Source organism: Podarcis muralis, chromosome 3 (genome assembly GCF_964188315.1).
Source record: "Podarcis muralis chromosome 3, rPodMur119.hap1.1, whole genome shotgun sequence".
Taxonomy (NCBI): Eukaryota; Metazoa; Chordata; class Lepidosauria; order Squamata; family Lacertidae; genus Podarcis; species Podarcis muralis.
This window is the reverse complement of record NC_135657.1, coordinates 117,721,974-117,734,708: the sequence shown is the minus strand read 5'-3', so window position 1 is coordinate 117,734,708 and position 12,735 is coordinate 117,721,974. Positions and strand designations below refer to the sequence as shown.

The following is a 12,735-nucleotide window of genomic DNA, read 5'->3' as shown; positions in this document are numbered from 1 at the left end:
AGCTCCCCCTCTTGCTGGGGCACCCCTGAGAGGCCAGCGCCCTGGCACAATGCACCACTAAGCCCTATGGGAAAGACAGCTCTGGTCACCACAGCTATTAAGATCAGCTGAGGCTGTGCTCCTAAATACACTTACAAGGGAGAAAGCATTCTTCTGATTGAACATACATAGGCTTGCACTGCAAGAGCACCTTCTCGATGAGAACACCCCTGAGCCAAATTCAAACAGCAGAGGTGAATTCATGCATGGAGAGATAGCCCCTAGATCAGGCTTCCTCAACCTCGGCACTCCAGATGTTTTGGGACTACAATTCCCATCATCCCTCACCACTGGTCCTGCTAGCTAGGGATCATGGGAGTTGTAGGCCAAAAACATCTGGAGGGCCGAGGTTGAGGAAGCCTGCCCTAGATATAAGGTCCTTCTTAAACCTGTTCACACACTGTGAGGGTCTCATGGGTCTGTTTAAGCAAGTCCCCCGCCAACACGCCTGGCTACCAAGCCCTTCCCCACCTGAATGCTCAGTGTGTGAGAGAAGGGGATTTGGATATGCACTGATTTATGCACGTAGAGCTCCTTTGTACAAGGGAAGATGTTGGACCAGACAGGATCTCCCCTTTTGTTGGGGAGCTCTATGCACATACATTGGCACACAAAAGGTCCCCTTGGCATGCATGCTGAGTGTCTGGCGAGGGTGGCATGGCCACCATCTGGGGGAGAGGTAGGGGGAGTGGCTGTTGTCTCTGATGGTTCCTCAAAAGCATCTTCACAGAAATAAGTGCCACGTTTGACTATTTATAATTGTGCTTTATTTTTAGAACAATATGAATTTCCATTTATAAAAAGACAATTACAATTTAAAGTAAAAGTAACAAAGTAAAAGTCCAAAAACTAAAGCAACACCCATTTACTATATTTTAAATAAATGGAATTATACTTGACCTTAACTTTGCCAGCACTGTCTTCCTGTGCTTTTTATTTTTAATCAAACTGCGGGACCAACTAAACTCCTTTCGCATCTTTATTTCCTTTCTTTGGTTTTGCATTCCTTACTTTGAAGTCAGTTCAAAATTTTATTCCCTTGCATTCACCCTCCAAAGCCAGCTCCCCCCTGTCCCCGCTGCATGTATTCAAAGAGAGAGGAACAATTAGGATCGCCCCAGGCAGCCTGCCCCTTAAAATCTGTTTTTCAACAGATGCAATCAGATAAATAACTTCAAGACCATCAGATACTAAGGCTGGAATTAGTTTAACTAGGAATAGAAACAACTGAAGTCTTCGACCATGTAATTGACCATAGTTGTGTTCTGCCATTAGTAATAGTATATTAAACCCATTGCTTATATGACAAATTCAGGATCTTATTCCTTGATAACACATTAGCTGTATTCATGCATCACCCATGTGTAGGGCACTCGTGTGTTTGAAGCAGGAGTGGGGCTGTGCTTCTCAATCAACTCCGAGTGTCCACCTTTGCCCTACTGTCTGACACCAGCAAGCTGAGCATAAAGGTAAAGGTAAAGGTACCCCCTGCCCATACGGGCCAGTCTTGACAGACTCTGGGGTTGTGCGCTCATCTCACTCTATAGGCCGGGAGCCGGCGCCGTCCGCAGACACTTCCGGGTCACGTGGCCAGCGTGACAAGCTGCATCTGGCGAGCCAGCGCAGCACACGGAACGCCGTTTACCTTCCCGCTAGTAAGCGGTCCCTATTTATCCACTTGCACCCGGGGGTGCTTTCGAACTGCTAGGTTGGCAGGCGCTGGGACCGAACAACGGGAGCGCACCCCGCCGCGGGGATTCGAACCGCCGACCTTTCGATCGGCAAGCCCTAGGCACTGAGGCTTTTACCCACAGCGCCACCCGCGTCCCAAGCTGAGCATAGTGGTCTGCAAAGAAATCCTTGTCCACAAACCAGAAGTGTGGCTGCACTCCATCAAACTCTGAGCACTGCCTACACCCTTCTGCAAAGATTTTAAACAGCTAACAATATCCAAGATACGTGTGCATGTACTGAATTCTGGACCCTTTACACCCATCCTCCTAGAGTTTATCTAGATGTTACATGCGTCATGGTAATAATGACTGATGGGAGGAGCACAGTAAGAAGAAACGCGCCGGTGTGTCTGCATCAGCACAACCGGATGCCCTCATCTGCAACAAAACATGTCTCTCCCGTAGCAGTCTCTACAGCCACAGCAGGCGCTGCAACTCTCCCAATGGTTTGACTTCACCTTCCAAGGCACACATGGTAGTAAGAATTCCCACTGCTGGGCATCATTGATTAGAAACCATTACATGAGCCATTACTACTACCTTCACATAATGAGTTTCTCTACTTTTGCTCCATGGCAGTTACTGGTGGAGGTGGGGATCTCATTACATTGCCCCAACTAATGTGGTGAGTTCTGGTAGATGGTATGTCTGTGGAGCAAGTTTGAAGGAATGGCCTTTGCCTTGAGAAAGCTGATCCCTACAGCAAATGTAACAACTAAACCAGCTTTTATTCTCTTCTCCTAATTATATAAAACAAAATTACTGATTATTTATTTTTTGCCTTTTGTTCACCTTCTTTACCATGGAAGATGCTTATTGAATTACATTCCAGCTAATCTGAATGCTTAAATATTCAAATTTTGGCAACCATAAGCAAATTATGTGAATTCTTTTAGAGCTGACCATTTGCTCCACCTTCTGCCTGCACCGGGGGTGACAGAAGGTATTTCAATGGCATTTGCCCTTGAGGCCTCCTCCCCTTGTACAGTGGATGCTCGGGTTGCGAATATGATCCATGCAGGAAGCACGTTCACAACCTGCAGCGCCGCGCGTGCGTGTTGTGATTTGATGCTTCTGTGCATGGACAAAGCACAATTTAGTGCTTCTGCACATGCTCAAGTGCCAAAACCCAGAAGTAACCCATTCCGGTACTTCCGGGTTTGGCGCGGTGCGCAACCCAAAATCGCACAACCCGAAGCGTCTGTAACCTGAGGTATGACTGTACGCACAAAGCCTGGGGGGGGGGGGGTTCCGTCCACCCACTGCCCCAATAAGGATACAGTGTGGGTGCATAGCTTATTCTCCCTTGCTGAAGGAGGAAGTTGAGACCATTTCCCAGTTCTTCTTTAGGTGCTAGGTGCTTTTCAAGACTCAGTTTAATTCTACAAGATCTGACTTTTACGCATATAAAATAGGCCACATGTGCTTTCGCTCTTTCTTCATCTCAGGCTGGGGAGGGGGGGGGTAAGCTAGAGATTGACTGAGCAGAGGGAGTAACACCCATGGCACTCACTCAAAAATCCAAATATGCCCATGGACTTAAAAAGCTTGGTGGTTCTTGGATTGTCAATGAGTGAAACTATTCGAGTTTTTAAAGCACATTTATTTGTTAACTTCCATATTATTTATCATGAATCCTATCCCAGGAACTAGTTTATTGTTATGGTACTGCAACTTGCTGTTTCTCCCTCACATCCCCTCCTGACCTCAAGGCAGGCTTCTCTGAGGGTCTTTTATATCTTTTATCTGTGAATTGCCCTTTCTTCGTTTCCTTCTGCTGAGCATAGTCTGAGAAATGTTGCTTGGTATCCTTCCAGTCATTAAGCTCCTTGATGCTCAGCTGCTGAAGTTCCAGAGACCCCCATGTGGATGTTCCAGTGTGGGACCGACGGCCTTGCTTGGTCCTGTTCACTGCTCCCACTGCTGTGCTGTTAAATGCTTGATGATGGCCCTTCCTTAATGGTTCTCCTGTGTCTTCATGTTCTTCACGCAGCTTCAGGTCTGTTAGAGAAAATATAAGCATTCATTTGATAGACTGTGGTCCAATTCTTGGTGTTTTCAATGGCTGGTCAACAATTACTCTAAGGATGACAGGAAATGCTTTGCAGAGCAATGCCAAGACCAAAAAGGGACTGGTAGGGACTGGTATCATGTCTCAGGCCGGCCTTGCCTTTTTCATAGTTCCCAATGTAAAACCTTACATTTATATCCCAGGATCCATAAAGAGGGGAAATTTGTCTTCCCACATGCAATGGGATCATTTAAAACTATGTCTTTGTACAGCTGGATTGGTAAATCAAAGCACATCTAATCTGTCATTTGATTTATGTTATATTAAGTTCTAAGATGGTTTATGCTGTCTTATATATACCATTCATCCACAACCAAATTTAAAACACCAAACATAAAAAAATCTAGGGTTTGTTCATGGGAAATAAAATTAGCTGGCATTAACAAAATAGAACTAACTAACTTTGATGGTTGCTCAGTTTTCAAAACCAACATCACTTTAAATAGAGGGGAATGCAAAGATTAGACATTCCATGTCATGCATATTATATTTGCTTAAGATGTTGTTATTCTTGTTTAAATTCGAACATATTGGGGATTTTTAATGATCTTGCAACAATTCCTTTTAAGAAGAATCTGAAGGACTGGATTTCCTTTTGCAGAGAAAATTCTCCCTATTAATTATTTACACGGTGGCTCCAATCAATGTGGTACCTGTCATCCTCACCAGTCGAAATGAAAGTTCACTATGTAAAGGTGCCAAGGGAGACTGGCAGCCTCCCACTGCGATTTTATAGACAGAACTAAGTCAGCACACATTACGTGTCAGAGCCAACATCAGAAAGAATCAGATCCTTTGATCTCAGACCTCCACAGGAAGCTTAGATCTCAGACAAATTAGATAAAAAATGAATTTATAGCAGATATGTATCCTAAGGCATACAGCTGAACACTGTATTTTGAAAGAGTATGGCAAATATCAAAACATATAAACTGTAGCATTTCCTCTCTTGCTCCTTCTGCTTTTCTGTGATAAATATTAATTAAAATAAGATGAAACTCAAAACTAACCTCTTTCTGCTTCTTACATAAGCAACAAGTTTAGGACCAGGGGAACCCCTCGCAGTCCCTTATTTGCATTCTAGTGGGGGAAGAGCTGAGGTCTGCACTTTGGGGCAGCCAAAACCCCTTCAGCCCCAAGCACAACAGATGCCCCGCCACAATGGCCACGAGGGATGGAGCCAGTTTGAATCCAGTTTACTCTCCTGGCTGACCCCACCCTCCCAACTCAGAGCCCTCCTCCTCCTCCCCTTTAGACCATTCCACCCCAATTGGTTCCATGGGACTCACAGCAAACATGGTGAATGAGGGCAGATTTATTTTATTTTATTTACCATCCTTCATCTCAGGATCACAGGGCAGTTTACAGTTTAAAAACACAAAAATACACAACATAATAGCAAACAAAACAATACCCCCCACACACAGAGAGAGATTAAAAGGCCATCGATTTAAATTAAATTAGCCAAAGGCCTGGGAGAAGAGGAATGTTTTCACCTGGTGCCTAAAGACATGTAAAGAAGTCGCCAAGTGAGCCTCTCTGGGGAGAGCATCCCACAAGCAGGGAGCCACCACAGAAAAGGCCCATTCTTGTGTTGCCCCTCTCCAGACCTCTCATGGAGGAGGCGCACAAGGAAGGGCTTCGGATGATGACTGCACTGTTTGTGCCAGTTCATAAGGGAGAATAGCTTAAAGGTAATCTGCATGCCTCCATCAAACAGTGAGCGATGGGTGAAGGAATTATTACAGCATGCAGATTAGAATGTTCAGCCTCTATGTGGCAAGGGAACCTGATAAATCTGAGAAGGTCTGGAAATCCTGTCCTCCTCCCAGAGAGCACGTGTTGTGGTGAGATCAATGACTGACCTCCCTGCTGTTATGGGTGGGAGCGATTGGATAGCCACAACAACCCAATTGGTGGTCCCTCGGTTCCTAGGGTAATTCTGGCCAATGGGATCGTTTTATGCATTAACCGGGGGACCTACGGTATATATCGTTGCACGTTGCATTGAGCTTCCTCTTTTCGCCTCGTGCATCGGATCACCCGCCCACCCTCCCTATATTTAGGGTTCATTATGACCTTGCTATGCCATCGTGGGTCGTCTGTTTTGGGGACAGGGGCCCAGTAGGAATTTTCCCATTTGGCTGATTGGCTGGTGCCATTGGGTTTCGCCTACCGTGTAGCAAGTTGTCACAACTTTGTAAGGTTTGGCGGTTAGGCATTGGTTCAACGTGGAGTGGAGGGGAGGTTGTCATGCCCACCCCTCCAATAAGCAAAAGGGTATTCCGTTAAAGGAATCCAGTGGCTCGCCTTGCTTTTGTCCGATTCCCTTCCAGGGCTTAGGGCCACGCCAGAGCCCCTGGGAGCATTTGGGGTGAGCTTGAGTCTGAGCCTGGCCCAACGCTCCCCCAGAATGTTTTCCCTTACTGACGTCTGCCGGTTTCCAGTCGTCAGTGCTGCTGTGACAAGGTCAGATGCAGCTGGTTGGGAACCAATGCCTAAGCAAAAAACTCACGATCTGTAATCAATAAAGTTGTGGCCAAAATTATGCCAAGAACCTTAAACTAAATTCTGTGTCAATTGTGTCTTTATTTATTGGGGGAGGTCTTGGGATCTTAACACGCAATGCGTTTTTGGTACTAAATTTGGGCTGACACCACTTGGACCATACTTCGTTTGAGAGTCAACTAGGTATATGAATCATGTTCAAAATATATTGAGTGTAGGTTCTCCTTGCCCTACAACCTCTAGTTTTCACACATGTATACGGCAGTGCAAGGTATGGTGAAGAAAGTCTAATTGAACTCTTACTATATATAACATCAATTAAACCAAAAGATCGATAAGTATATGTTTGCAATGAAATATTTAAACCTTTTCAAATCTCTCTTAATTTCTGTGGCTGATATGACAATGTGACATGCTTGCATATATTATTGCAATGATGAGATTTGATCCGGCTTAGTTTTAAAAAGTAGCCTTTTGCATATAATTTGTCCCTGATCAACTTTTGGGATTAGGCACACCCTACCTATATATAGAGGGACGCGGGTGGCGCTGTGGGTAAAAGCCTCAGCGCCTAGGGCTTGCCGATCGAAAGGTCGGCGGTTCGAATCCCCGCGGCGGGGTGCGCTCCCGCTGCTCGGTCCCAGCGCCTGCCAACCTAGCAGTTCGAAAGCACCCCCGGGTGCAAGTAGATAAATAGGGACCGCTTACTAGCGGGAAGGTAAACGGCGTTTCCGTGTGCGGCTCTGGCTCGCCAGAGCAGCGATGTCACGCTGGCCACGTGACCCGGAAGTGTCTCCGGACAGCGCTGGCCCCCAGCCTCTTGAGTGAGATGGGCGCACAACCCTAGAGTCTGTCAAGACTGGCCCGTACGGGCAGGGGTACCTTTACCTTTTACTACCTATATATAAATAGATATACAACCCAAACAGTCCCTGATGCAGCTATACTCATGAAAATTTGATCTAGTAAATTCAGCCTAATGACACATACATAAATAAGCATACAATAAAAGAGAGAAAAAACTCCATCAAGTTAGCATTGGGGTCTTTTAGTCATTGCAAACATTATTTTAAATATCATTTAAAAATGATTTGATCCAATGAAAATGGATGAAGCAATAATCTGCAAGTCAAACAATCCCACGTTTGATTGTAGCAGTCCGTTTAATGCAGGAAAAGCTCCCAAATACGTTAGAAGTTTTGTCTTCCTCAGCAGCTATTTTACATCTCACAAGACTTCACTTTGTCATCTGCAGTATATATTATTTATAAGAGGTCATCCATAGCTTATTCATTCATAAGATAAAAGTTTTCTGCTCACATGGAGCTTTAAAATAGTGGAACCTTTAGATTAAAATGAAAAGGCCTCCTGAACAAAGTGAAATCGAAGTCCAAATATTCAATATTCTAAAAGCATATTCTCAGCAAAGTCGCTAAGAATATAATCCTGAGACAAACCATTTAGTCCAGCATTGTCTATTCTGCCTAGCTTTTTGAGATCAAAGGGTCTTTCTCATGTGTGGCTGATATGAAGAGTCCAGGGGTGGGGATGATGACAGGTGTCAAGGCAAAACATTCAACTCAATCTTTACCACACCATGGAGGATTTATAACCCCTTTACACGAAAGGGGTGTAAGGGAGTGTTTCCTCTTTACTTTGTCCATCAACATTTGCTCAATGCATATTTATGTTAGGGTTAGTCCCCATCCAGTCCCTACAGTAACATAACTGAGAAGTTATCCAGATACTAGGTCTCATATGGAAATCGGTGTCTTATGGGCAGTGCTATTTTTCTACAAAAAGAGGTGCTGGAACTCACCTTGTTCTCTTATAATGATAATTGTGCCCACCTGAAAGGTGCTGGATCTGAGTTCTGGTGAGTTCTGACTGAAAAAAAGCCCTGCTTATGGGAGACTGGAGTGGAGAATAGAAGTTCAGAAAGAAACATAAAAATTACCCAAGGTAAGTTACCCATTTTATTTTATTTTTTGAAATCGTGGACAATCTGGAACTTGTGTACATTTGGAGATATAAAAATGGGGACACAAAACAATTTTTGTATTTTAGTGAGAAACAGAGGGCCCTATCAAGATAGGATATGATACAGGTAATGAAGACATTGGCTACAGGGGTGCATAAAGTTGATATACTACCAAATAGAAACTTTCTTGTATCATAATCCAGTTATGATTAATTACAAAAAAAGAAAAAAAGAATGGGTGTTTTAGAGGGAGACTTAATGAAACATTATTACGCCAAGGTAAGATCATACAAGATTGAAAGCAAAAATCAAAAGAATTTTTTGAGAATAATTTAGACAAAGATATCAGTCTGGGATGCAAGCAGAACATATATAAGAGGTTACTTTATGCAACATACTGGTAACTCTTGACTTAAAAAAGAGAGAGAGGAGAAAATACAAAAGATTCTGTGTGAAATTAGCCAAAAAGAAAAAGAGCTGGAACAATCACCAACAAAAACAAATGTTAGCTGCCAAAATTAAGATGCTAATAGGAACCTCACCAAAATGCTAGAGAGGGTGCACCTCCACAGGCACATACCTACACATGAGGTGGGAATGCCCCAAAATCCAACTATTCTGGACAACAGCCATTCAAGAAATATGTAAAATAACTAAGCAAGTATTAGAAATTACCCCAGAACTGGCTCTACTAAACATATTCCAAGACAATAATGCCAACTCACATCACAAAGAACTCATAACCCATCTACTCCCAGCAACCAGAAACATCATAGCCAGACACTGGAGAGACCTGTCTGGAGTAAGCATGGACCAATGGTACCAAATAGTATGGGAAACAGCCCTACTAGAAAAACTAACCAATAAACTGAAACTGACACAGGGACAAATAGAGAAGATACCTTCAGCCCTTTGTCACATACACAGCCCAACAAGACAACAACAAGAATCCACCAACAGCAGATGAATCAATATGGCTAACCTGATCCAAAAACACCCACCCCACTCACACATGAAAACAAAGTTCACCACAGCCAATCACAAACAAGCAACCACACCCTAGGCCAACCCTAATTTCTCTCACCACCAAAGGAAGACAAGCAAAGAGAATCTGCACAAACGATGCTGACACAAAACCCCACACATACATTAAGCAAAATAGAAACATTGCCTCCTGACCCCACTCCCACCAACCATGGCTCCCTCCACCTCTTCCCCCCATTTCTTACTAATGTAACCCTAATGTCTCAACAAATGAAACTGACCTATGGAAAATGTAACTTGAAAAAAGAGACGTTGCGCATACCTTTGTAAACCAAGAAAATATTAATAAAAAATATTAAAATGGGGGGAAAACCAATGCAGGAATATGCTAACATTTGAAATATGCTAAACATTTTTTACAATTTGCTAATAAACTTGGGAAATGGTTAGAATATGAACTGAGAAAAGAAAAAGTGAAGTAGGTGATGCTGAAATTACAAGAAGGGAATGCTATAATAAAAGATTGGACAAATATTGTCATGGTCACAATTCCAGTGAGCTGGAAGGTTGGAGGTTCAGGCAGAGACCAGCCTCAAACCCCAAAGCAACAGCCCATTGCAGGAAGCCATTATCTGGACTCCTGAAGCAAAGCTTGCCTGGAACTTCTCATGAGAAAATCTAACCAGGCTACAACTAGTTGACAACTAGTATTTGTGGCTGAGGCACTGAAAAGACCAGCTCAGGGACCTGCTAAGGTTGCAACCTGTGATGTGCAAAAAGTTGCTTTATAATAGGATTAAGTCTGTATCCAAGAGACTCACCTTCTCTCCTAGCAGTAATGTTGTGTTTATTCTCCTCCTGGATGAAGCACGATTGGGCATGAAGTATCTGCTGATTTGCCTGAATATGGGCATGCTTCTTATTCTTCTTATTCTTCAAAGGTTTTCTGATCCTGTTTTCTGTAGCAAAACATTACAAGGGAATTTAAACAGCAATTTTTCAGTGAAATATACAAGTGACCTCCTGGAGAAACAACTAATAGCCCATACCTATTTGGACATAAGAAGTGCCTTAAAAAAAATGGTAAAGGACCCCTGACAGTTAAGTCCAGTCGCGGACAACTCTGGGGTTGTGGCGCTCATCTTGCTTTACTGGCCGAGGGAGCCGGTGTTTGTCCACAGACAGTTTTTCTGGGTCATGTGGCCAGCATGACTAAGCCACTTCTGGTGAACCAGAGCAGCGCACGGAAACGCCGTTTACGTTCCTGCCAGAGCGGTACCTATTTATCTACTTGCACTTTGACGTGCTTTTGAACTGCTAGGTTGGCAGGAGCTGGGACAGAGCAACGGGAGCTCACCCTGTCATGGGGATTCAAACCGGCAACCTTCTGATAGGCAAGCCCTAGGCTATGTGGGCTGGTCTGATGGGAGCTGGAGTCCCAACATCTGGAGGCTCCAAGACAGCCACTCCTGCATTGGAGTAACTAGAAAGTACAACACAAGGGTCTGTACACAGCAGTAATGCCACACCATGCTGATCTGCCCAATACTAATGCAAGAAACATTTCCACACTGTTAGAATTGGGGGGAGCACGATTTGCTACCACCAAGAAACATTTCCACACTGTTAGAATTGGGGGGAGCACGATTTGCTACCACCAACTATTGCCAATCTCACTGTAAAACTTCTCTTTTTCTGTACAGTAAGCCCCAGCAGAACAAATGGGGTATTTTCTGGGTAGAAGCTTCACTTCAGTTTTCCAACTCACTGTTCCTTCTTGTTTTCTTGGCCCAACAGATAACAACAGATCCCAAAACAAGCAGAGAGGCTGCCGATCCCAGTGCAGCAGTGAAGATTATGGCTGATTTTTCAGTCACAGTAATGGGGAATATAGTAAAAGAATTGGATCTGACAGATAATATAGCACCTAAAAAAAAAAAGCAGAATAAAACAAACAACATAATGAGGAGCATGTGTTTAAAGGTTCAGAAATGTAGTTATTGCCACAAAGAAAGGACATTGTGTCTGAGATTGCTTGAGGCCTGAAAGAAAAAGATGAGGCACAGAAAACACTATCAATATCACAGATGGTATCACGATCCCAGTTCTTATTATAAGAAGATGAGAGGTAAAGGTAAAAAGGTAAAGGACCCCTGGATGGTTAAGTCCAGTCAAAGGCGACTGTGGGGTTGCAGCGCTCATCTCGCTTTTCAGGCTGAGCAAGCCAGCGTTTGTCCACAGACAGCTTTCCGGGTCATGTGGCCAGCAGGACTAAACTGCTTCTGGTGCAACAGGACACTGTGACAGAAGCCAGAGCACACGGAAACGCTGTTTACCTTCCCACCACAGTGGTACCTATTTATCTACTTGCACTTTGATGTGCTTTTGAACTGCTAGGTTGGCAGAAGCTGGGACACAGCAACGGGAGCTCACTCTGTTGTGGGGATTCGAACCACCGACCTTCTGATTGGCAAGCCCAAGAGGCTCAGTGATAAGAGCTCTGCTGGATCCGATCAAAGTTCCATCTTCTTGGTTCAGCCAATGTTGCTGAGAAGCCGAAAAACATTGGTTCAGCAGTATGTTTAAGCTATTAGAATTTGGAAGGGAGAGGAATGTACAGTATTTCAGAATTTATTTATTTTTTTAAATGATTTCTTAGTTACCTTTGGATGGCAATATCTCAAACTATGCTGATGTATGAACGATCCTTTTGGCTTCACATGTAGCTGTTTCTTTGCTTAAGTCAGCAAGTGAACCAGGAATTTTGTTCCCATTAATTATAGTTTCTCATTTCATCCAAAGCAGGATAGTATGGGGCAAGCCAGGATACTGAACTATGGTTTGAAGTTGACTTCATATCCTAACTTGTTCTGAAGTCATTAGCTACAGTTTTCTGGTTTGGATGAAATGGGAAACTATTGTTAATAGAACAATAGAACTATTGTTAATAGCCTCCCTGGCTTGTTTGCTCCCCCGTAAGAAAGGAGAAGCAAAGGTCCTGCACATGAGGCCAAAAGACTTTTTCACATATTGGCTGATAAAAGTGAGATCTCTTATTTATTTTCTTATTGTCTACCAGCTCCACCTGGTACGCAGGCTGAGACCCTACCTGCCCGCGGACTGTCTCGCCAGAGTAGTGCATGCTCTAGTTATCTCCCGCTTGGACTACTGCAATGCACTCTACATTGGGCTACCTTTGAAGGTGACTCGGAAACTACAACTAATCCAGAATGCGGCAGCTAGACTGGTGACTGGGAGCGGCCGCCGAGACCATATAACACCGGTCCTGAAAGACCTGCATTGGCTCCCAGTACGTTTCCAAGCACAATTCAAAGTGCTGGTGTTGACCTTTAAAGCCCTAAACGGCCTCGGCCCAGTATACCTGAAGAAGCGTCTCAACCCCCATCGTTCTGCCCAGA

The 12,735-nt window shown here is 44.0% G+C and overlaps 1 protein-coding gene across 1 annotated transcript in view; it reads right to left on the bottom strand.

Annotated features, from left to right (window-relative positions):
* Positions 1 to 783: 783 nt before the first annotated feature.
* Positions 784 to 12,735, bottom strand: part of PKHD1 (PKHD1 ciliary IPT domain containing fibrocystin/polyductin) — a 243,049-nt gene continuing 231,097 nt past the window's right edge. The window contains exons 61-63 of the mRNA XM_077926565.1: positions 11,085 to 11,243; positions 10,138 to 10,275; positions 784 to 3,773 (exon numbers count right to left, since the gene is read on the bottom strand). Coding sequence (XP_077782691.1) covers positions 3,433 to 3,773; positions 10,138 to 10,275; positions 11,085 to 11,243 — 638 coding nt within the window. The 3' untranslated portion in view covers positions 784 to 3,432. The remainder of the gene's footprint in view (positions 3,774 to 10,137; positions 10,276 to 11,084; positions 11,244 to 12,735) is intronic.